This window comes from Dama dama, chromosome 5 (assembly GCF_033118175.1).
Source record: "Dama dama isolate Ldn47 chromosome 5, ASM3311817v1, whole genome shotgun sequence".
Classification (NCBI taxonomy): Eukaryota; Metazoa; Chordata; class Mammalia; order Artiodactyla; family Cervidae; genus Dama; species Dama dama.
This window is the reverse complement of record NC_083685.1, coordinates 27869394-27893708: the sequence shown is the minus strand read 5'-3', so window position 1 is coordinate 27893708 and position 24315 is coordinate 27869394. Positions and strand designations below refer to the sequence as shown.

General features: G+C 59.3%; 1 protein-coding gene across 29 annotated transcripts in view; it reads right to left on the bottom strand.

Annotated features, from left to right (window-relative positions):
- Positions 1-24315, bottom strand: part of FBRSL1 (fibrosin like 1) — an 83703-nt gene that overhangs the window by 4793 nt on the left and 54595 nt on the right. For 2 of the 29 annotated variants that reach the window (XM_061142181.1, XM_061142165.1), the window contains 11 exons: positions 9430-9475; positions 6575-6890; positions 6244-6464; positions 5473-5541; positions 5105-5304; positions 4332-4382; positions 4039-4134; positions 3409-3477; positions 3227-3259; positions 2942-3013; positions 1558-1687 (listed from right to left, as the gene is read on the bottom strand). In XM_061142181.1, coding sequence (XP_060998164.1) covers positions 1558-1687; positions 2942-3013; positions 3227-3259; positions 3409-3477; positions 4039-4134; positions 4332-4382; positions 5105-5304; positions 5473-5541; positions 6244-6464; positions 6575-6890; positions 9430-9475 — 1303 coding nt within the window. Of the gene's footprint in view, positions 1-1557; positions 1688-2941; positions 3014-3226; positions 3260-3408; positions 3478-4038; positions 4135-4331; positions 4383-5104; positions 5305-5377; positions 5542-6243; positions 6465-6574; positions 6891-9429; positions 9476-24315 lie in introns of all 29 variants that reach the window. The other 27 variants (XM_061142169.1, XM_061142170.1, XM_061142168.1 and 24 more) reach the window with 27 other exon arrangements.

The following is a 24315-nucleotide window of genomic DNA, read 5'->3' as shown; positions in this document are numbered from 1 at the left end:
CTCTTCCACCCAGACAAATGCAGGATTAGTTCCCAGAGAGCTTCCACCTAGAAACGTGATCTCATTTCTAAGTGACCTTATGAAGAAATCAAACCAGAAGTTAGGAAACAGCTGGTCCAGTGCTGAAGAGGATGCTATCAGAGCATGTGGAGGGCAGTCAGGGAAATGTGCTGCCTTAAAAAGCTACACCCTGAGGAAAGGCCAACGAACCGATACTCCCCGGGGAAGAGGATGGAAGAAACACATGCCAGATTGGGGGGTGGGGGTGACCAGGCGTCAGGCGGGGACAGCAGGGCCCTGGTCTGGGTGGGGCATGTGCTGGGGGAAGTGGGCACACAGCAGGACGAGGCCATGGGTGGAGGGAAGCACACAGGGGCCCAGGCCACAGTCTGTAGGCTATGGCCTAAGAAGTCTGCTGGCCGCCAGGGCTGAGGCCCAGATGGGAGGCGCTCTGCTTTCTGAGGGACCCTGACACCTGGGAGACGTCTCTGCCCTGGCTGGGGACTGGAGGCCATGAGGGTGGTAGAGTGGGGGCTGGGAAGAGCCGCCCAGCTCACAGGCCAGCCAGCATGACCCCATCACACCGGTGCGCTAACAGGCTGTCTGCAGGGACTGACATGACAGGAAGCAAGCATGAGCTTGCGCCAGAGTGTGAACACGGTGGATGTGAGGAGTGGTCAGGGAAGGTTCTCTGAGGAGGTGACATCCTTCAAGGGCCTGAAGGCTGGAGAGTAGGGAGCAGCTGCCCTGTGGCCTCCAGACCATCACCCTGGGCCGCCACCTGGGAACTTGGGTTTCAGGAGGTTTCTCACCTTCCTCTGATATGAATGCCTCACTCACATGTGTTCAGGTTGTGCAGTGTGGTTTGTGCTGAGCACCCGCTTTCCTTTCGGGAGTCTAGGTTTTGGTCCAGGCACACACAGGTGCCTATGTGACTGGCCCTCAGTAAGAAGCCAGGACGCTGGGTCCCCACAAGCTTCCCTGGGAGACAGCCTCTCACCCTGTTGTCAGGGCTCCTTTCTGGGGAATAAAGTGCGTCCTGGGGCTCCTCAGGCAGTGCTCAGGAGACACCCACTTCCACCCTCCCCCCATTCCTTGCTACAGATGTAGGTCCCTTGGCTACAGTGCATATAGCTGGTGGGGTGTGAGACGTGGGCTGAGTCCTGGGGGCGCTGCAAGCCCAGCGATGGTCCTGGGGACCCTGACACAGTGAAGCTGTGGTGTGGCTGCTGGCGGAGGTGAGCACGGAACAGTGGCTCTGGAGCAGTTTCCCACCATTCGGACAACAGCCAAACCCTTCCTGGGAGGGAAGCCCCAGAGAGGAGCGCGTCCTGGGCCAGAGCATGGGCGGGGTCAGGTCAGCAGTGGGGACACCTCTGGGGGTGTGGAGGGAGAAGCCTGAGGCAGGCAGGACTGCCAGACCCCACCTGCTATAGCTGGAGAAACAAAAGCGCTGCCCACACAAGCCAGAGGAGACAGGCGAGAGCGCGGCTGCCAGGCCACCCCCGAGTCTGCACGGTGGCCGGGCCGCCAGCCCCCTGGGCCAGGCCGCCTTACCCGAGCTGGAGAAGAGGGGCCGGGCCAGGTCCTGCGGGCAGTGGAGTCCGGCGAACACGCCCGGGGCGGGGGGTCTGCTGAACAAGTCCAGCTTGGTGCCCACGTCCAGCTTGTGGGGCTCCAGCTGCATCTGCCGGGACAGAGCGTGTATAGGGGCCGGAGGCCGGGCCTCTGTCCTGCTCGCCACCAGGCTGCCGATGAGCTGGACAACAAGGTGTGGTGCCCCCGGCTCCGCTGGCCTCGCTCAGTGGGCGGAGAGACAGGTAAGAGCCATCCTGACCACGTGTCAGCGATGCGGGGAAACCGAAACGTCGTCACGTGTGGTCGATATAGGAGGTTCCCGATTGCGGCGTTTCGCTCCTGTTTATATGGTCTTTGAAAGCTGGTGTTTTACACTTAAAACTCATCTCAATTTGGATGCTACATTTTCATTAGAAATACTCTGTTTAGATTTTGTAAAGTTGAGTTGGAAAAGTACATGCGCATACCCGAGTCTTTCCAGTTTTCCAATGGCTAAATTTACCATGAGTATTAAAATTTAAATGTATTAAAGAAAACTAAGATGCCAGTCCCTGGGTCACTAGGGCCACGGGAGGCACGGGGCGGGCCAAGTCCGTCCCAGTTCTTCCTGCTGTGGTGACCAACAGAGGGGTGCCCCCACCCTGCCTCCTCCACTGCACACCTTCCAGGCACGCTGCCTGAGTGCATGTTAATCCGTCATAAATCCCTTTCTGTGACTTGTCCTTTGTAACCCACTTAAAGCGTGATGATTTAAAAATACCTTGAGTAAGGGTAACGTGTTACCTGAGATGACAGACAGAAGTGTGGAGACCCTTCTGTGATACAGGGTGCAGGATCCCATCCTGGCCTCCCTCAGCACCCCAGCCCACTCTCCCTGGCTGCAAGTCCCCAGGCTTCCCAGGGCTGCCTCTTCCCTGCATCCCTCAGCCAGGGCATCTGGCATCACCCACTGAGGGGAGGATGGCCTCAAGCTGGGTTCCTCTTCACCACCTGTCCCCCCCAGGAGCATGCAGGCTCCGTGAGCACTTATGTTCAACTTTGTCCATGGCCCACAGCAGACACTTAATAAACACTTGGGGGAAAGGGGGGGCCGGGCCAAATGCTCCCTGGGAGAGCTTTGACTGACAGCAGGGAGGCCCAGCAGGATAACCCTGCCTGGGTCATCCCGGGTGACCGGCTGGGATGTGACTTTGAGTTCCCCATACACTTCTGTCCTGCTCCCCAGATAAGACCCCTGCTGGCCCGGCCCAGCACTGGGGCAAGGGGCACATGCGCACACGTGTGGACGCTGGGGAGGGCCTGGCCCAAGAGAGGCGCCCTCTGAACCGCAGGCCTGGCTGGCAGGACGAGCAGTCCAGCTCACCTTTATCTTCTGCTGATGGTGGTAGATCTGCCAGGCGATCTGCACGTGCACAGCGCACCACTTCCCCGGCTTCTGCGACGGGGGGATGGGCTCAGCCTCGCGGCCAGAACCGTCTCCTCACGCCCCACCCCCAGATCCCTGCGGTCACAGGGCACCCCTGGGCCACCCCAGGGAGTCCTCCCTGGCCTCAGACCCTCCCCGAGGTCCCGCCGGGCCCCTTCCTCCCAAGGTGAGACACACAGGCACACACACAGACCTTACACATGCAAGCACGCACACACTCACCCTGATTGCTGTCCGGTACGGGTCGGACACCTGCTGTTGACAGAGGAGAAGTGTTAGACCCAGGCTCTGCAAGCAGTCAAGCCCGAGGAGTTGGGGAGGGGGGACTATGTGAGCCTCGTGGAGCCATGCTGGCTGGACGCCCACCCAGGAAGGAGAGAGGCAAGAACACCGCTGCCACCTACCCCGGGGGCTTTCTGCGGGAGGGTGTGAACCGCACTGGCCCGGCCTGTTAACTCGAGTGGGTTTGAAGTCTGAGGGGAGAGAGGGACACCGCACGAGACCACTTTGCAGGCTCCGTGCCCAGGTGGCACCAAACCCCCCCGGGGCACCGGTGTCCGCCTTGCCCTCCTTGTGGGGCCCTGCACGCTGTCACCCGGGATGGTCTGGCTTCCCACCACACCCTCCGTCCGGAGGTTTCTGAAAAGGCGGCAGGAGAAGGCTCTGATTGCTGTGCCGGGTGAAGGCAGCCCCGCTGCAGGGAAGGTGAGCAGAGCAAGCCCGGTCCCTGGTGCCTAGGCCTCCTGCAGTGTGGATGACCTTGGGCGGCTGCTGTCCACACTCCACCTCTGCTCCTCTGCACTGCTCCTCCCACCCCCCAACCCTGAGTGCTTCCAGCTGAGGAGCCAACAAATGAAGCAAGGCTCTCCTGGCCCCAAAGGTCAGGATATTCTGCACTGAGGTGAAAGCCCTTCAGGTGCCACCCGGGATCATGACTGCCCTGAGAGATGCTGGATGGGGGGGGGGGGGGGGGGGGGGGGCGGTCCTGCAGCCCCTGCCCACCATACCCACCCCCTCCTGGGAGCAGCTGGTACCTTGGGCTGAAAAGCACCCTGCAGGGATCCAAAGGGGCCTGGGTGTGGGAGCAGGGCGGGCAGTCCTGGGACGGCCGGAGGGAAGGGCGGGAAAAACTGCAAGAGAAGGCGGGAGGGGTGTTCCAGGGGCCTTGCCGGGCACTCGGACATCCTGGGTAGGGGTGCGGGGCCTGGCCCTCTGGTCCCCACCCTGCCACGCCTGCACTAGGTGGGAAGCTACTCGGACAAGGTGCAGCCCGACCTCCACACCCCCCACCCTGCCTGGCGATCCCAGGGCACACAGGGACACTCACGTTGGAATGTCGGAAGTAGGGGCTGTCCAGCTTGGGTGTGTACTTGTCAAACTGGAAGGGAAGGAGGCAGAGAGTGAGGCCTCCCAACCTTGCCGATGCCCTCCATTGGCCAAGCTCCCACCCACACCGTCAGGCCAGGCAGCGGCCAGAATGAGGCTGGTGGCCTCCAGCCAGCTGTCCTCCAGGCTCCCCGAGGGTGCTGGCCCATGGCCCTTCCCCGTTCTAGTGACCTCAGCATAGGAGGTACAGACTCGCCCACCTGGGTGTCTGCAGCCATGACTGGGAGGGCAGGGCATGGAGCCCAGGGCTGGTGGTTAAGCTGCAGGGGCACACTGAGGCCACTGCTAACTGGCCAGTGCCAAAGCAAAGCTGGGAGGGGACTCTGCCCACAGCAGCTGGCTTGGGGATGAGATCTTGAGGCTCAGGAACATGGGAAGAGTCCTGATCTGCATGGCCCCTAGTCCTGGTCCTGGTCCTCCTGACCTGCTGCCTTGCTGCCAACTGAGACACTGAGGACCTGACATGGGTACAACTGGCCCCACGGTCATGTGGACGGGGTGTTCACCCGAGCCCAAGAGAATGGCCCAGGGCAGGGAGCTTCATGGGATGACCTGGGAGCGGGGGACGGGGGGAACCAGAGGAGGAGCTGGACGGACAGGCGGACCGAGCGGACGGTGTCAGCCTGCATGCGTGCAGAGAGTGTCTGCGTGTGCCTGCTGCGTGTCCCACGCCCGGGCCACCCCCTCCCGCCTGCCGGCACGCAGCCTACGCACCGGCGGGGGTGCGGCGGGTGGCAGGAGCGGCGTCGGGGGCGGCCCGGCAGGGAAGGGGGCGAATGTGTGTTGGTGCTGGTGTGTGTGCTGGTGTGTGTGTTGGTGCTGGTGGAACTCCGCCCGCAGCAGAGCTCCCGGGCCCAGGGGGGCGCTCTGGACCAGAAAACGCGCGTTCAGCTCTTGCCTGAGCAGCTCGTGATCTACAAGAGAAAAAGAGAGAGACAGAGAGGCACGTCGGCCGCGGGCTCCCGGCGGGGCGAGGCGGATAGTCACCTGGCACTCCCGGTTTCGGCAGGCCAAGCCGTGGTGGCCGCTCGCTACGTGCGGGCCCCAGGGTGGAGGTAAGAGAGGTGCCTGTGACCAAGTACCAATCAGAATCCCCGAATGAGGCTGGCAATACATGATTGGCTGGCTGAATGAGATCAACAGGCTGGCATCTAAAGGCAAGAGAGAACACGGTGAGCCACCCCGGGAGCCCGAGACAGCCCTGTCGGGGAGCCCTGCCCGTCCCCGCCTCCCCAGACCGGTGTCTCGGTCCCAGCCTGGGGCACTGAGGTGCCCCCAACTGAGCTGGGCTCAGACTTTTAGAAAAGAATTGGAGACCCACGAAAAATCCTTAGTGACCTAAGATTCGGCCATGAGGGGGGCACTTGCTGGAATCAAGCAGTGAGGGAGAGGTCAGGCTAGCTGCAGTTCATCTGGGGCCCCGCTACCCCACAATTCAGCCCTATCCACCCCTGCCCCCACAGCAGCCTAGGGACCGAAGGATGGGAAGAGACACACAGCAGGCCCTGGGAGCCCTCATCGCAGTGACGACTGAGCAGCTCCAAGTTATACCAACTCCCGGCTCCCGACTGCCCTACTAGGCTTGGCAAGGGTTCAGAATGGAGCAGGGAGTGTGTGTCCGTGTACACGTGTGTGCACGCATGAATCTGTATGTGTGCACAACTGAGGCCCTGGCAGGAAGTGTCCTCTGCCCTGCACTGATGGTCTGGAGGAGCAGGTGGGAGAGAAGTCTGTCTCTCCGAGGCCAGCCCCCGCTTCCCAGGGGCACATCCCTCCCTGCCCAGGGGTGAGGCGCCCAGAGTGGAGAGGGAACAGGCAGTGACCCTGGCCCCACCGACGGCACCCAGACCTACCGGCGGGGTGTCCTGGGATGACCAGGCTGTTGGCCGGCAGCGCCGGGGGCGGGGGCAGTGTCGGGGGCGCGGCGAACATGGCCGCCGCGTGGTGCTGGTGCTGGGCCTGCGAGCGGAGCGCCAAGTGTGAGGTAGAGAGGTGGGGGCCCGGCCCGTGAGGCGACAGGGACGCGTGCTTGGCGAGCCCCAGGCTGGCACCGCTGCTGGCGCTGCTGCTCCTGCTGCAGGGAGGGGCGCTCAGTGCCCGGCCGCGCGCCCCGCTTCCGCGCCGCCCCGCGCCCGCCTGAGGCCGCGCAGGCTCGGCCCCGCGCCCACCTGAGGCTGTGCCCACCTGAGGCTGTGCAGGCCGTTGTGCGCGGCCGGGCCGGGGCCTGGGAAGGCGCCCGGAGGGAGAGGCACGTGCGTCAGGAGCGGGGCCCGGGGCTGCGAGGGTGCAGGTGGCAGCTGCGGGGCGAGGCGGGGCAGCGCCGGGGCTTCCTTCTTGACCAGCGGGCTGGCTGCGGTGCTGGCGGAGGGCAGGACTGGCGCGGGGCTGCGCACGGGGGCCAGGAAGGGCGGCTCGGTGCTCAGCTCGCGGCTGCGCTCCAGACCCGAGACCTTGGGCGCTGCCCCGGTCTTGGCCTCGGACTTCTCGCCCAGCGTGGGGCCTGCGGAGAGAGCGGCGGAGGTGAGTCTGGGGTTCACGATCATTTCCAAAGGGGATCTAGGTGGCGCAGAGCCCCTGCCCACAACACCTTGGTATAACCCACCTCTTGCTCCCCAGGGAGGCTACCTGTCTGGAGGGCCAACCACCAAGGTGTGTCGTGCACCTCCTGCTCATGGCCATCTCAGTGCAGGGGCTCTTATGGCCCTGTTTTACGGAGGGAGACTCAAATGCGTGAGAAAGCCGGCTCAGTCTGGGCACTGGGCTCCAAGGTCTGCCGCCCTATCTCCCACCACGGTAGCGTCACTTGAGTGAGTGGCTGCTCTTTCTTGACCCACCCGACTGACCCAGGGCCTAAGCTCTTTTTTGGGTCCTCACCCTGGGGGAGACTTTCTGGATGACCAGCCTTGCCTAGTCTGTTGGGAGATAGTGGCTGCCTCAACTCATCACCACCCAGAGCCTCTGCTCCTCTGAGCTCCAGGCCTGCCTTTGGGCCATCAGCAAGCCCGCTTGCTCATTCCAAGCCCTCCTTTTGAAGCTGCTCCGAGTGAGGTCTCAAGTCACGTGCCCAGGGGCCAGGTGGAAAGCACGTGTCCAGGCCAGGGGAGGCACCACCACCCATCTGAAAAGCTCTGCCTTCAGGGGATGACATCCCAGTTTTCCAGGAGGAATGGAAATTCAGGTTACTGAATGTGGTTCCTTCATCTGGCCTGTTGGTTGACTCCACTTCCTCCTCCAGGCCCAGGGGCCCATGCAGATGGCAGCCACGCAGAGTGACACGCTGGCCACAGCCTCCCCTGTGGCTGCAGGGCAGTGTAACCCATGACCCAGGCTGGCAGAGAGATGTCTCCTCTGCTAGGGCGACACCTCCCTGCCTTGGGCCTGTTTGCTTAGGGACAGACCTGAGGAGGAGGCCACTGCCACCACTCCTGCAAGGAGGACAGGAAACTGTCAGCCCACGTGCTCACAGCTGCCTGGGGAGGCTGGCCCTCTCTCCCCTCCTGTCTCTCTCACTTCTCCACACGCAAGGCTCTCGCAAAGTGAGAGCAGCCATCAGAACGGAAAGAGGCAGGCACGGGCCATGCAGACCTGGGTGTGACCCCAGGCCTGCCCCCAATGCTCCAGCCCTGCTGGAGAATCCTGGAATCTCTAGAGCCTCCTGCCACTGACAAAACCGTGAGCACTGCTATTGATCAACTCCCTCCAACTATGCACCTCTCTGGACACCTCAAAGCCTTGCCCAGTTCCCTGAACTCTGCTGAATCATAACCTCCAGAACCTGGCACTGTGACCTTATTTGGAAAAAGGGTCTTGGTAGCCATAATCAAGCTAAGTATCTCCAGATGAGATCAGCTGGGAATCGGGGGTTGAGGGTGCCTAAATCCAGTGACAGTGTCCTTAGAAGAGACAAGAAGAGGAAGGGGCCACATGAAGACAGAGGCAGAGACGGCAAGGATGCTTCCAGAAGCCCGGGGATGCCCACATTTGCAGGCAGTATTAGGAGCGGGAAGAGGCAGCAGGGACTCTTCCCCTGGAGCCTCTAGAGAGAGCACAACCCTGCACACACCTGACTCCAGACTTCTGGTCTCCGGAACTATGAGCCTGTTGTTTCAAGCCACATGGTTTGTGGTCATTTGTTGAAACTAATAACACCCTATGTTAATTCTGTCTGAAATGTCAGCTGAGCATGCCTGGCTCCAAGGAGCCTCTGGTGGGCCTCCTTGTCCAGACTCTTCAGCAGGCATCGACTCTGCTGCAATGCCTGACTTGAGGAAAGAGATTCCTGAGCTGAAGGCACGTACAGGCCATGCCCAGCTACCAGGCCAGCAGGACCTGTGGTGCACTGGGTACCCCAAGGCCTGTCCTGTGTAGTCATGTCCTAAGGGAGCCTCCCAAGCAAAAAGACTGCTTCTCTGTGCTGGGTCCAATGACACCCGTTCTGGGCCACAGCCACGACCAACAGGCTGGGCTACAAAGGGCTATCCTGGCCTTGATGGGATGGTGCCGGCCAGAAGAGCTTTCTGCGAGGATGGGATGCCAGGCACCTGTGCTGTCCCACTCGGGATTCACTGGCTAGGGCCCAGCTGTGGCTGAGGAGTGAGTCTAGTCTGTTTCATGTTAATATAAACAGCCACACATGTGGTGGTGGCCATGGGGGCTAGTCCACGCTGGCAGGGACGCTTCATGACCTGGGAGCTGCTGTCCATCCCTAGAGCATGGGACTCCATGAACCTGGGAAGGGCCTGGGAAAGTACATTCCTAATGGTCCGCAGTGGGTATAGGGGACCCCCCCCCCCACTTTGGGAACCACCACTCCAGATCTGTGTGGCTCTGGCTGAGACACTGGTCCTCCTCCCAGCTCCCCCTGTTTCCTTGTGGCTGTTTCTGGGGGTGTGGTTTGCATCCCTCAGTAAATGGGAACACCTAATTCTGGCCTCAGGCTCTGCACCTAAAATCCAAGACAGAGCTAACTTGGGGCCTCCAGCTCATTTCAGGAGTGTGTCCTGTGCCTTTCTAGGGGTCTGGAGTCCAGGGACACTTACCTTTATCGGCTGCTGGGGCAAAGAGTTTCTCGGAGCCCACAGATGCCTGGAAAAAAGAGAGGAGGGTCAGGTCAAAGCGACCTACAAGGCTGGGGTGAACCTGGCCCTTACCCCCTGCCCCTAGCACCCAGAGAACAGATCTGGGCAGGCTCAGTGCACATGAGGGCTGCCCAGCCTGGCAGAACATGTCTTTCTATGCCCACTGCCCCCACGTAGGAGGGCGACCACACCCAGGTCCAGTGGACTTGTACACAGATCACTTGGCCTGTGATCAGGGACCCAAGGTTCCACCCCTCAGCAGGGATGTGGGGGCTCAGTGGCCCTGCTGGGTGGGGAGCCAGGATTGGGGAATCTGGGTGCCTCCCTGCAGAGCCAGCATCAGGAACCTGAAGGCACCCCTGGGCCTGGCACTGGAGGCAGCGGGGTGGGGGGAACAGAGTGGGGATGCCCCCCGCCCCGAGGCTGCAGGCCACCACCTGCCAGGCCTCAGCCAGCCTGAGTCACAGGTCTGGGGACCACAGCCGCCGTAAGGCACTGAGAGTCCAGGGTGGAGTGGGTCCCTCTGAGTGGGGGCCAGCCTGCTTCAGGGAGGAACGTGGCAGTTTCTGGTGGGCCCCCTGACCCCGCTCAGCCTCTCCCCTCCTGGGGAGAGGCCCGTGTGTGCACAGGACCTTGGTGAGGACAGTCAGGATGAGGACGTGGCCCTCATGCTGGTTCACAGGCAGAGGCCCGTAAGGCTGTTCTTAGCAGATCTTGTCTCCCTAGTTGGTGGTGTTTCAAAACAGTTTTACTGGGATGTGATTCACACACCATACAACGTACCCACTGAAAAGTACAGAGCTGTGAGCAACCCTCACCACAACCTGTTACAGAAGACTTTCTGCACCCCAAAAATAAACCACATGCTCTTCCACTTTCACCCCAATCCTTGCATCTCCCCAAGCCCTGGGCACTGCTACTCTGCTCCCAGTATCTGTGGATGCCCCGTCCTGGACTTCCATGGGGAGAAAGCAGCCAGTGGTTGCTATTAGGGGTGGGGTGACTGAGTACCGAGGCGCATGAGACCCCCCTGTGCCCCATAATGGCCACCATCAGAAAAGACAGAAAACGGCTGGGCTTGGTGAGGGTGTGGAGAAACTGGAAGCCCTGTGCACTGCTGGTGGGAATGGAAAATGGTGCAGCCGCCATGGCAAGCAGTATGGCGGTTCCTCAGAAAACTAACCACAGAACTACCATGTGATACAGCAATCCCACTTGTGGGCATCTGTCCGAAGAATTGAAAGCAAGAACAGACATGACAGGTGAACAAACAGATGCAAGAGTCCAGGCAGAGGGAGGCCCCACGCGGGCTGGAGCCCAGGTCTGCAGGGAAAGGGCGGGAGCTGCTCGAAGCAGCTCTCTGGGCCAGGGTCACACCAGACCTGCTGATGGAAATATGCAGAGCGAACTGTGACACCTTCACATGAACATGGTGCCCCTCACACCTCGTGCTAGGGTGGGGTCACCTTCCTAACCCCGCCCGGAAACCCACATCTGAAAGAAAACAGGTGGCAAACAGCCCGAAACAGGCTCCCTGAGCCTCAGGCTGGATGGGCACTGGACCAGAAGGGAGACTGCCAGCCTGCCAGCCTGCCCCCCCCACCCCCCGGGAGGCCCCAGCGTGGAGGGTGGTGGCCAGGGTGCTCCTCCCCCACCAGGGCTTGGGGGCATCAGGGAGGCTGTGGCTGTGACTTCTTCCCATGGGTTCCCAAGGCACCCTGCATGGTGAGCAGCAGCTGTCAGAATGCCTGGATCACTCAAAGAGACCCCAGGGGGTGAGTGGTCCACCTGAGCAGGGGGTCTGAGGGGCAGGATGGCGAGGTCAGCAGTGCTGCCCACCCACCCCTCAGGGCCTGGGTGGAGACACCTCATGCCCGCTCGCTTGGCACCAGGTGTGGCCCCAGCTCTGCTGGGAGCTATGACTGCGTGTCCAGGCATGAGGTCAGGTGCCCCCGGAGCCCTGTACCCTCCTGTGAAGGCCGAGTCACCTATCCTCCTGCACTCCCAGGGCCCGCCCAAAGACCCCCCCAGGGCCTCAGCCTCAGAGGACTGGACCCTCACCATGACCCCAGGAGGGGGTCCTGATGTCACCCACACTTGAGGCCATACAGCTGCTATAATTATTATTAGTAGCTGGTCTCATTAATAGTCTCACAAATTAGTTCTCCATATAGCAGCCGAGAGTATCTTTCAAAACCAAAGCAGAACAAGTCACCCCAGGACTGAAAACAGTCCAGCGCCTTCCTATGGCCCCAAACGGCAGTGTGCATTCCTCTTCCAGCCCCCCAAAACTGTGACCAGCTGGCCTGCCTGGGCCCTGACCCAGGAACTTCGGTTGAGTCCCCCAGGCATTCCCAGACCCCCTCAGTCTGAGGATGCCTCCCTCACTGGTGCAGGTTTAAATCCTCTCTGCTTACTGCCCTGCACCAGCGGGAGGAGGGCATGAGTGGGCACTCGGCACCCCCCAGATGAGAGGAACAGGAGCAGGGGCCGCCACTGGCCTCTGCTGAGGATACCCTCATGAAGGTCTTTGTTACCTGTGGCCCTGACAGCCCCTCTGAGCCTGGCCCCGTGCAAGCAGCCCACAGGGGTCCCCAACACCTCCTGGGGTGCCTGATCACATGCCCTCAGCAGGTGAAACAAATGAGCTAAGGACTCAGTCTCAAAGCTATCATTACATTCCAGGGGTGTGGTCGCTGGGCCACCAGGATGGGGAAAGGCGGCTACCTCCTGGCAGGTGGTGCCTCAGCTGCACCCTCTGTGCCAGCCCTCCCTGGAACCCCCTCCTCTGATATAGCAGGGCATCTCCATCGCACCAAGGCTAATAGTATGGGAAGGAAACAGCAGAGGCATCACTCTGAGAAAACAAGTTTGTTTCTGTGGGGCACGACTGTCCTAGGTCCCAGAAAGGGTGAGCAGCAAGTTCAGTTAAGGCTGCAGGTGCCCTTGCCCAGCCCAGGAGGAGGCCCAGCCAGGCCAGTTCCGGTTCACTTCAAGGCCCCAGGCTGGAGCACTGGCTTCCAGAGCCAGGAGGTGGCGCCCCAGACCCTGGGAAAGTCAAGGGAGCAGAAGAGTGGGGAGAGGAGGAGGGGGCAGGCAGCAATGGGGGAGGGTCTTCCCTAGCCCTGGAGACCCCTGGGATGCTGCCCAGGCAAAGGCAGGAGGCAGTGGGCCGGCCACTCTCCTCTCCCTATCTGGTCTCCACACCACACTGCTCAAGTTAAAGTTTGCTGAGGGAAGTTGAGGGATCCAAGTCCCCACAGGGGTCACAGGCAGGGACCTGGCAGGCTTCCAGCACATGGCAAGGGCCTGGACACCTGGCTAGGCACAACCGCGCCCATTGGAAAAGGCTCTCAACATACACAGGAATCCTCAGGCTCCAGAATTCCTGGGGCCGCGGCCCAGGCTACAGCCCCCTTGCCAGCACAGGTACAAAGCCAGCCCTTGCTGGGACATGTCCCAGGTCGAGGTCCTTCGGTGATTTTCCTTCCAGGACAAGGGGTCTGGAGCCGGCTAGCTGACCTAAGGCGGGCGAGCAGTCCCAGCGCAACCACTACACCCGTGCTAATAACTTCCCGAGGATTATCTACTGGGACATGACCCAGGCAGCGCGGGTATCCTCCCGCCCTGGCACTGAGCCCGTGTAGGGGTGGAAGGAAAGGGTCACTTCAGCCAGAGTACAGGTCAGAGGTCCCCGTGGAAGGGGCAGGTTCGGTACCAACAGCGTCAGGGCCAGCACTCACTCCCCAGAGATAGGCAATACCAGCTGCGGGCGGAGGTCAAGGCGCGCTTTGTCTGCGAGGACCCGACCTGTGGGGCAGCCTCGCCCCAGACACGCGGCACAACCTCCTCCGGTCGCGCCCCGCCCCAGACAAAGAGCTCCAACTCCGGGCAGGTGAGCGCGACGGGCGCCGGGAACCCGAGCCCGCGCCGGGGCGCAGACAAAGGCGCGCGCCCCGCCACCTGCCCAACGCCCTACCCAGCCTACGACCCGAGCCCCTCGGCGCCCTGGCCGAGGCCCGGGACCCTCTGCGGGTCTGCCACCACGTGCGCCCCAGGGGCGCAGGCGGAGGTACTTGGGGGTCTCCGCGAGCCCGGCTCCTAAGTCGGAATGAGAAGAGCGCCGGGGGCCTCTCTCGGTTCTCTAGAGGGGGCGGCGGCTCCTTCAATCCCGGCCTCCAAAGTCCCGAGTGCCTCCCCGGAGTCACCAGCTCTCACTCACCGCGCGCGCGCCTTGGGTCCCGCGCGCTCTGCTGACGATCGCCGCTAGTCCTCGGACCAGAGCCAGAGACTAAGCTGGGCGGCATGGACGCCGGCGGCCGAGCGCGGGCCCCTGCCAGCCTTAGATCGCCGAGGTGGCCCCTCTCCCGTCGTGCCCTGCCTAGCCCGAACCCAGGCCGGGGGCGCACGGGCCACGCATGACCCCCACGCCGACTTGGCCCGCCCCGGGATGCTGGCAGTGCGCACTGGGGTCCCAGGCGCCGTGAGGCGCGGCACGGGGACCGAAGACGGCGGCGGCGGCGGCGGGCGCACTGCTGGCGGGCGCGCAGGCGGCGGCCAGGGAGCGCGGCGGGGCGGGGCGGGGGCGGGGGCGGGGCACGGGCAGGCCCGACTAATCCAGCCCCGAGGCGTGGATCTGCCCGCGCCGGGCAGCAGGTTTGGGTTCAAGCAATCGCCGTGCCATCCCCGCCACCAGGTCAGGGCGCGGTGCCAGCTATACCGAACTATGTAAGGGCTGACTCCTCCGATGCTCACAGCAACGAATATGGACGGTTCCTACGCCCAGTTTACAGAGGAGAAAACTCACAGAGTCGCCGAGGTCGAGCAGCTGAGACTTGAAGGAAGGACACCAGAGCCCCCACGTCTGTCTGATGTAAGCTCTGCCCTCGGTTTCACCATCGGCGAAGTGGGGATGCAAAGTGGGAGAAGAGGTCCCAGTAGTTATTGTAACTGCAAAATGCACAGCATACGCCAACCCTGACCACTATTCCGGAGCCATCTAGCCACTGCGTGGACCAAAAGAATTGAGATCCAAGGGGAACAACTGCCCCTTTAGAAAGTCGAGTACACATGTGTTAGTCACTCAGTCCTGTCCAAATGTTTGCGACCCCATGGACTATATGTAGCCCGCCAGGCCCCTCTGTCCATGGACTTTTCCAGACAAGAACACTGGAATGGGCTGCCATTCCCTGGTGGCTCAGTGGTAAAGAATCCACCTGCCAAGGCAGGAGACAGGAGATTCACAGGTCCATCCCTAGGTCAGAAAGATCCCCTGGGGAAGGAAATAGCAATCTATGCCAGTATTCTTGCCTTGGAAATCCCATGGATAAAGCAGCCTGGAGGGTGACAGTCCATGGGGTCCCAAGAGTCAGACACGACTTAAGCAACTAAACAACAAAACAATGCACCATATGGATCCAAGTGCATGGGGCAGCATCTTCCACTCCACAGCGCACAGATGCAACACCTGGACGCCAGCAGCACAACTCCCAATCAAGAAACTTGCTGTAAAAAAAAAAAAAAAAAAAAAAAAAAAAACCCATGGAGAGTATGGGATGGAATGGTTGTGGAAGGAGTTTGAGAGCCCCACCTCTAAGCTGCTGTGGGACTGGGGGCACTAGGGTGCCAGTTCTGGTGAGGCATCCAGGGACCCACAGCTCAGAGCCCAGGTTCAGGGCCTGCATATACCTGCCCCAGGCTGAACGATCAGAGGTGGGTCCTTTCAGGAGGGAAGAGCGCAGCCATTCAGTTGAGACTGTGGGAACCAGTTCCAGAGCTGTGAGGGCTGGGCCAGCACCCCCTTTTTCAAAAGGCGGCAAGACATTGACAAACACATGCACTTGCACGGCCTACAAGAAATCTCCAACCTTACAGAACAAATGGCTAATGGTGCCAGCCTCTAGGTGGGGCTTTTAAGTCCTTTTGCTCTACTGAATTACTTACTATTTACATGTATCAATTTACCCCTTACCCTGCCCCCTAAAACACCATCCCTCCAAATTCAGTTTCTTGCCATAAAAATAACATATATGTGGCCCTTACTGTGTGTCAAGCAGCACTGTGCTGAATGGCTTATAACCGTGAAATCACTGGGCCCTCATGCTTATCTTTGAGGACATACTACAGTCATCCCCATTTTGTTGATGAGGAAACAAAGAGAAGTGAGGTGACTTGCTGGAGGTCATAGAGCTGGTATGTAGCAAAATTGGGATCTGAACCCTGGCAGTCTGACCAAAACATGCTCTGCCTCCAGGAAGGCAACAGAGGCTGGACCTAGGACTTGGGATTCTGGTGGGAGAATCCTGACTCTCAGGCTGGAGGCTGGGGGGCTCTGCGGGCCTGTGTGCTCCTGTGCCCACCACACCATGACTCAGCTGGGCTCTAGTACTCGGCCCAGCTCCAAGGACTCTAGTAGCAAAGGGGAAGATATTCATGCAGTGGGGTGGGGGTGTCCCTACGTACCTCTCTGGGGTCAGCAGCAAAAGGGCCTGAAGCCTGGAAATCTGTGAACCTTACACAGCAAAGTGGAATTGAGGCTGGTCATCCATTAACTGTGAGATGGGGAGATGACCCCATGCTGTTTTTGTTCAGCCGCTAAGTCGTGTCTGACTCTTTGTGACCCCATGGCCAGGCTTCCCTGTCCTTCACTATCTCTTGGAGTTTGCTCACATTCATGTCCATTGAGTCAGTGGACATGCAACCATCTCATTCTCTGTCGCCCCCTTCTCCTGCCCTCAATCTTTCCCAACATCAGAGTCTTTCCCAATGAGTCAGCTCTTCACATCAGGTGGCCAAAGAATTGGAGTTTCAGCTTCAGCGTCAGTCTTTCCAATGAATCTTCAGGGTTGATTTCCTTTAGGATTGACTGGTTTGATCTCCTTGCTGTCCAGGGGACTCTCAAGAGTCTTCTCCAGCACCACAGTTCAAAAGCATCAATTCTTCAGCACTCAGCCTTCGTTATGGCCCAAGGTTCACATCCGTAATGATGACCCCATGAGCACAGGTTAATCACAGGGTTGTTACTAGTGGGAGGGGGAGGTGGGAAGACGCTGCCCTGCTGGCTATGAAGATGAAAGGGCCAGGAGTGTGGGCCCCTCTCTAAGCTCCGAAACACCACAGATGGATTCTCCTGGAGCTGCAGAGGGACCAGCCCAGTCCACCTGACTCCCACAGACTGAGAGGTAACAGTGTAGTACTCAGCCACCAAGTTCGTGATAATCTGTCACAGCAGCTATCCTCACATTGAGGACCCCGATGAGGGGGTGGTATGCAGAAGAACAAGCCCTTGGGCCTCCAGAGCTGCCCAGATACACCATCAGCAGGCCTGAGTCAGCCTCAGCCTAGTGGGGGCGATGGACAATACGCCGGGAAACGGGCAATGAGTCAGACAGGGTGGGCAGGCAGTAAAGGGTGACATGAGCTGAATGGCAGCTGGGGGAGACTTCCCATGAGGGGCATTTGAGCTGACACCTGAAAGAGGAGAAGGGCCAAGCTGAGGCAAGGTCTGTGGAAGAGTCCTCTGGGGCGGCCACAGCCAGTGCAAAAGTCCCTGAGGCAGGAACAACCTGGCAGGGCCTTCCATAGAGGTGGGGTGGGGGCACAGGGCCTCGAGGCCATGACGGAGCTCGGGCACCTGTGCTGAGTGACAGGAAGAGGTGTGTGTGGAGTCTGAGGAAGACAGAGCTGATGAGGTCATTAAGAAGGCCCTGCTGTAGGAGCCACCACAGGACTGGGTGGGGTGCAAGGAGCTGGGCTAGGAGCTGCTGTGACAAGCAGGTGTGGGGATGAAAGGGAGTGGGACCCCTCCAGACTTTGGGACAGGGACTGTTCCATGGGAGACGTCAGTCAGCAGCTGGTGACGGAGCTTAGAACTCCGAGGTGGTGACTTTGGTCCACCAGGTCAGGCGCCGTCCCAGTTGAGCAACTGAATCCTCTGGGCCCCCAAAGGTGTTCTGTTGTCATGTGTCCTACAGATGAGCAGTCAGGCTGCACCCAGCCTCTCCAGCTACCTGGAGGTCCCACCCCTGGCTGAAACAGGTTCCAGGAGCCAGGGTGGGGGTGGGGAGAGCAGGTGGGAATGGAGGGCTAGGCTGTTGCTAGGAACCAGCATGAGCAGCTAGGAGACTCGCCAGCCCTAGCCTGGCCTCATCACCCTGGTAGAACAAGCTTCTGAGTCTGACCAAGGTCTCAATGTCCCCCCTTGGCTCCTGTCTTGGGGCCTCTCCTACTGCTGCCTCAGACCCTGGAGGAGATCCCATCTTCCTGTAATGATACGGCTTCATGTCGAACATCATTCTTAAGTCCAACGTGGGCACTGAGTCCTTGGAAAGGCTGCAATCCTGGCCCCACCCTCTGGTTTGGGAGGAAAACCAGACTTTAGGCAGGACCATCTTTAAGTCCTTTTAGAAAGGAGAGTGGTGTGATCTGAGAAGACCTAATGAGGATAGAAATCTAGAAAGAAATAGAGTGGGACTAGATTAGCAGGAAGAATAAAGGCAGCTATTGGAGACCACAGGGACGTCTCTCAGACCTTCAGGCCAGACAGATGTAATCCACTCGCGGCCTGTGGTCAGCAGCATGGCTACCCAGAGTTCCGGGGTCAGCAACCAATGTTCTGTGTCTGTTGTCCTTACGCAGAGCAAGGGGAGGCGTTGTCACGGGGTCCATGCAGGGTGCTCCACCCACAACCAGGAGGCACTAGGAGTACCTACCCCATTGCCACTCAGTCAGTGGCTGGGCTTCCCTCTGCTAGGCTAAGATGGTGACAGCCAGCCGGCTCCCTCGTGGCTAACTCTCAGAGGGGCAAGTGGATGCAAGGGGCTACAGATGAAGGCCCATGGGCCATATGACAGGAACTCCTGCCAAGACAGGGTGCTATGTTATGTGAGGAGGCCAGTGTGGCTCAGGGGTTGGAGGGAGGGGGGACAGGTTTCCTGGGCCTAGCTTCTCCGCCTTGGTTAGTTCTTGCCAAGGGGCTGTGTGGCCTCACACAGAGTGAGCTCATGGGCATGGACTGGAACCCAGGTCCTCTCGGCCAGGCTGGCAGGCTCAGCTGAGGGAAGGATATGGGGGGGGGGGGGGCAGAGTGCTGAGGGTCCGCACTAGCATCCAGTGTTGGGAAAGAGGCAAAAGCCAAAAAATCTACAAATGCTCACTGAGAGGAACCAGAGATCAAATTGTCAACCTTTTCTGGATCACCGAAAAGCAAAGGGAAAAAAAGAAAAAGGAAAAGCAAAGGAGTTTCAGAAAAACATCTACTTCTGCTTCACTGACTATGCTAAGGCCTCTGACTGTGTGGATCATAACAAACTGTGGAAAATTCTTAAGAGATGGGAATACCAGACCACCTTACCTGCCTCCTGAAACCTGTATGCGGTTGAAGACTTAACAGTTAGAACTGGACACGGAACAACTGACTCGCTCAAAACTGGGAAAGGAAGTTGTATACTGTCACCCTGCTTATTTAACTTCCATGCAGAGTACATCATGGGAAATGTGAGTTGGATGAATCACAAGCTGGAGTCAAGATTGCCAGGAGAAATAACAACCTCAGATATGCAGATGATTCCACTCTAATGGCAGAAAATGAAGAGGAACTAAAGAGCCTCTTGACAAAGCTAAAAGAGGAGAGTGAAAAAGCTGGCTTGAAACTCAGCATTCAAAAAACGAAGATCATGGTGTCCAGTCCCATCACTTCACGGCAAACAGAAGGGGAAAAAGTGAAAGCAGTGACAGACTTTATTTTCTTGGGCCTCAAAATCACTGTGGACCGTGACTCTAGCCATGAAATTAAAAGAAGCTTGCTCCATGGAAGGAAAGCTATGACAGACCTATAAAACGTATGAACAAGCAGAGACTTCACTTTGCCGACAAAGGTGCGTATAGTCAAAGCTATGGTTTTTCCAGTAATGTATAGATGTGAGAGTTGGACCATAAAGAAGGCTGAGTGCCGAAAAATTGATGCTTTTAAGCTGTGATGCTGGAAAAGACTCTTGAGAGTCCCTTGGATAACAAGATCAAGCCAGTCAATCCTAAAGGAAATCAACCCTGAATATTCATTGGAAGGACTGATGCCGAAGCTTCAATACTTCCCTGATGATGGGAAAGACTGAAGGCAAAAGGAGAAGGGGGAGGCAGAGGATGAGATGGTTAGATAGCATCACTGACACAATGGACGTGAACTTGAGCAAATTCCAGGAGATTGTGGAGGACAGGGAAGTCTGGTGGGCTACAGTCCATGGGGTCACAAAGAGTTGGACACGACATAGGGACTGAACAACGGAAGATCACTAAGAGGGCTGGCTTGCCCTCCTCACTGACCAGAAAAAGGAAATCTAGTGCAAAACAGCTACAAGGGGCTAAATGTAGATTGTGCCAGAGATGTGACATTTCATGCAATTGAGAAGACCCTTCGGAAAGCCTTGGAGGAGGGAGCTTGGTGATGGGCTTGGGAGTACAGTTGAGGGGATGCAGAATGGAGCTTTTAAGGCAGCGGCCCCTCTGCCATCCTCGGCACTGTGGCCACAACAGTCCTCTGCAGTTTGTGCTGTCCACGAGGTGGCTGTGGGCAGGACAGGGCAGCCTGCCTTGGGCTGAGTGTGGCCCCCAGAGACATGCACAGCCAGGACCTCAGAATGGGGCCATATTTGGAATGAGGGTCTTGGCAGGTGGGATCCAGGATCTCCAGGTGAGCGTCCTAGACTGGGCGCCCAAGTCCTATGACTGCGTTCTTCTGCACAGAGGAGACACAGTCATGGGGGTGCGGGGGGCCGCATGACCACAGGCGCGGAGACGGAAGCCATTCCACCAGCTTGGGAAGCCTGAGGCCACCAGAGGCAGGAAGGCTCCTCCGGAGGGAGCACAGCCCTGCCCACACCTTGATTCTAGGCCCTGGGTCTCCGCACCCCTGAAGAGTGTAACTTGCTGTGGGTTGAGCCGCCCAGTGTGTGGTGCTCGAGTCCAGTGAGCATGAGGTGGACACCCCAACCAGCCCGGCCCTGAGGAGCCATGAGCTCTGGGTATCAGGAGGGAGTGCTAGAGGCGGGAGGCAGGCTTGGCTCTTTTCAGTCAGAACAACTACAAAGCCCTTTCTCTCGGGAATGGGGACTGGGCTCTGGTCTGCAGGTCCCTTAGTGGGGTGGGAGGCATCGAGTGGGGCAATGCCTCTGGTCCTACTAAGGGGTGGAGGTGGGATGGGGGTAGGGGATGGGACTCACAGGGTGGAGCCCTCTTGTGGACGCTAATCCAACTCTCCGTTGTAGCAGGACTGGGGCATGCAGGGAAAAGCCTCAAGTCTGGGGGGATGGGATGGGCTGTCTCTAACCCCTGCCCCATCCACTCTATTTGTTCTCAAGCTCTGACTATGTCCAAAAGCATCCACTTGTTTTGTGAGCTTTGTCTTTGCCTGTGTCCTGATGAATCCCATGGTTCCCACCAGCCTCCCCACCTGCCCCAAGGTTGAGACCACCCACCTTGCACGCCTGCACCAGGCCCTGGGTGCCCCCAGCCCAGTGAGGCCTCCTCCGAGGCTAGCAGGACAGGTACAGCAACCTGAAGGGCCCCGGGTCTCTGGATTTCAGCCTAAGGAGACGCATTTTGGACTTCTGACCTCCTGAACTACAAACCTGAGCTGCTTTAGGTCATCGGTGGTTTGTTATAACAGCTGTAGGACACGAGGACCATCCCTACCCCTGCATCTCTAGCCCAGGCCTCGCCATCGCCAGCTAGGATCCTTGCAGTAGCCTGACTCTCCCTGGGGACTCCAGTCCTGGCAGATCCTTGCTCAGTCCCTCAGGCTCCTGGCTGTGGGTTGGGCTGCAGGACAGATGTCACTTCAGAGCGTTAGCTGGGGCAGAATGACCAACGTGGGCAGGGCCCAGGAGGTAATGAGCTACATCTTAGTCACCAGATCATAGTCCTTGCTGGGATCTATGCATCACCCCCAATGCTTGCCCAAGACCCTCAGAGAGCAAACTGCCAAAGGCTCTTCCTTGGGCAGACCCATGGGAAGACTCTCTGGGCAGAGCAGCCCTAGATCACAGTGCAAGCCCCTCCCAATCCTTGTGAGGACACCCCTGTGAGGTCACCCTGCTCCTCTGAGAAGCAGGTGGGGGTGCTGAGGTGAGGGTGCCTGGGGAGCACCAGCTTTGGGCACTTCTGTCCCCATAGCATCCGGCCTGGGAGGGGCGCAGCGGCTGGGAGAGAGGAGGGTGGGTGAGCCTCCTATGGACTCCAGCAGGTGTCCTCAGGAGTGGGGCCGGACCAGGCACATGGAGGAAAACCTCTGTGAGCAGGGGCGCTCAGAGGGCAAGCAGGGGTGTCCCGTGGGAACTGGGGGCTGAGCATTTCTCAGAGGGTGTTAGCTGGGGACAGCCGTGGTGGTGGTGGCAAGGCCAGAGGGGCAGTGTCCCTTGATGGCAGCGGGGACGCGTGCCAGGCGCTGTCTGTCAGTCTGTGTGCCCTTTGCTTGTCATCACAGGGGACCTAAGGGGTAGACCTGCTAAGCCTCATTTCAGAGATGAAAACATGGGGGTTCAGAGAAGGCTGAGCCTGGACTAGGGTCTGTGCTCACTGTGGACTGAGGGCCTAGAAGCAGCCACGCTGACCTGGGGCTTTGGATGTGCTGGGTTGGGAGAGGGGGTGGGGGTTAAAGTGGGTGTGAGAGCGGGGCTGGGGCTGAGAAGCTGGCCAGATCACCTCAGCAGCCAGCACCAACCCCTGGAATCCCTGCCTCCACCCCAGGCTGCAGGAACCACCATGACTCCCAGTTCACAACATTTAGCAAAGAGCCAAGGCTCAGAGGATGGAGGGCTGGCTGTAGGAGTCTGGCCCTCAGGGGGCCCCATGCCCTCCAGCCAGCTGCCTGACCGCCCCCTCCCAGGCCCTGTTCCTGCAGCCCAGCACAGGGAGCATGTCCTGGTGGAGTTGGGGAGGAGCGGGCTGAGCCTGGCAGACAGGCCAGACAGACAGACAGCCCTCCAGAGAGAGCTGGGTGCTGGCCGGCCAGCCATCTCGCTGGGCCGCTCAGGCAGACGGCAGCTGGCCAGGCCAGCGGGTTGCCTAATGAGCCCCACACAATTTTTCACCCCATATTTTTCTAATAAAAAAGCAGTTAGACTCCAACCACAGCCATCTGGCCGCCGGGCTCCGGAGCCTCCTGGCAGCACGGCCGCCTTCCCCACCAGCAGTCGGGTGCCCAGAGCAGGACTTGGGGGCAGCGTGGGGAAGCATGTGGGGGATTAGGTGTGGGGGAGCCACATGTTTTGGGGTGGTGAGGGGGGCCTGTGGCCCAGGACATGGGCTGCCCCCAGGGCAGGGCCTGATCCCTCAGAAGGAAAGGTGGTGGAGAGGCTTTCCATCCGTCTGTCTGTCTGTCTGGGTCTCTGACTGTCTGTATCTGGGAGGCACAATGTCCTCATTATGTTTGCACCTGGAGCCAGAGGCAGACCCAAGGCTGGCGAGGAGGGGCAGGTGGACTGGCAGGAGCCCAGGGTGGGGGCAAAGTGGGAGGGACAGGTCCATCTGGCCTCAGATATTGGAGCAAACTGGCCAGGAGAGATGGGCCTGGACCTTCCTTCCCGCCCTCTCTGCCTGCCACGGCATTGCCAGCACCCAGCACGTGGGTGACCCAGCATGGACAGACCCCATCGGCTGCAGCCTCTCACTCTCCCGCCCCACCTGCACGCCCAGCTTGCTCCTCCTTCACTGACCTCTCCTCCCAGAGCAGCCCAGGTGGCTTCCAACTGGCTGCTTCAAATCTGCTCTGTGCCAAGGAAAGTAACAGGTTAAGCTTGTTCCAACTTGTCCTGGGAGGCACCCCCATGGGTGCGCAGGGAGCTGCCCCCTGGCCCGTTGGCTGCCAGGCTCCGGGGGAGGCCAGGGCGCTGCTGTAAGTGGACGCTGTTGTCCGTTCCGCCCATGCTCTTGCGGTCTCCTAAAGGCAGGACTTTGGCTATCCTGGACACCCTATGGAGACACTTGGCCTTCCTCCTGTCCAGCTCCTACTGGCTCTGCTCCTGGAGGAAGACAGTTGGAGCACTGCCGGGGGCAGAGGCCTTCTCTCTGCTCTCAGGAGGGGGCCCTGCCACAGGCCAGCCAAACTGGGGTGGGGAAGCGGATGGTCACTTTGGCTGAGGTCCCGGGAGAGTGTCTGCCGGGGCCCTCTGACCTGTGCCTGCTTTTTGATGGGCCCAGAGGAAGTTACTCATCGTCCAGAAACCCAGCTGGGGCAAAGGACAGAAGGCACTCAGGTCTCTCTGGTTATCCAAACTCTCCATACCCACCATCTCGACTCAGAACCAAACAGCCTTGAGTAACCAGATGTCCCTGCCATGGAGGAAACCAAGAAGTCTGAACCATAGTTGATACCCTTGGTGCAAAATTAGTGTCCCCAGGGGGCACTGCCAGGGTAAGGTTGTGCGGCAGGGACCTCCCAGGGTGGTGGTTCCCCACTGGGCTTGAAACAAAAGCTGAACTTCTTGCCATGATTCGTGACCCCTCTGAGCTCCTCCCCTCCCTCCCTCCTTCTGCTTCAGCTCCACTGGACACTTTGCACTAACATCATCCCTGCCTCACCACATAGGTGATCAGTCACTCTGTAAGATCAATGGTGTGAGAAGAGGGAATGCAGATGAGATGGCTGGTGTTAGAACTGCCCCTGGGGATTAAGTGGTCACTATGAGGAAGGGCTTCCTTACTGGCTCAGATGGTAAAGAATCTGCCTGCAATGCAGGAGACCTGGGTTCAACAATCCCTGGGTCGGGAAGATCCTCTGGAGAAAGGAATGGCAACCCACTCCAGTACTATTGCCTAGAGAATTCCATGGACAGAGGAGTCTGGTGGGCTACA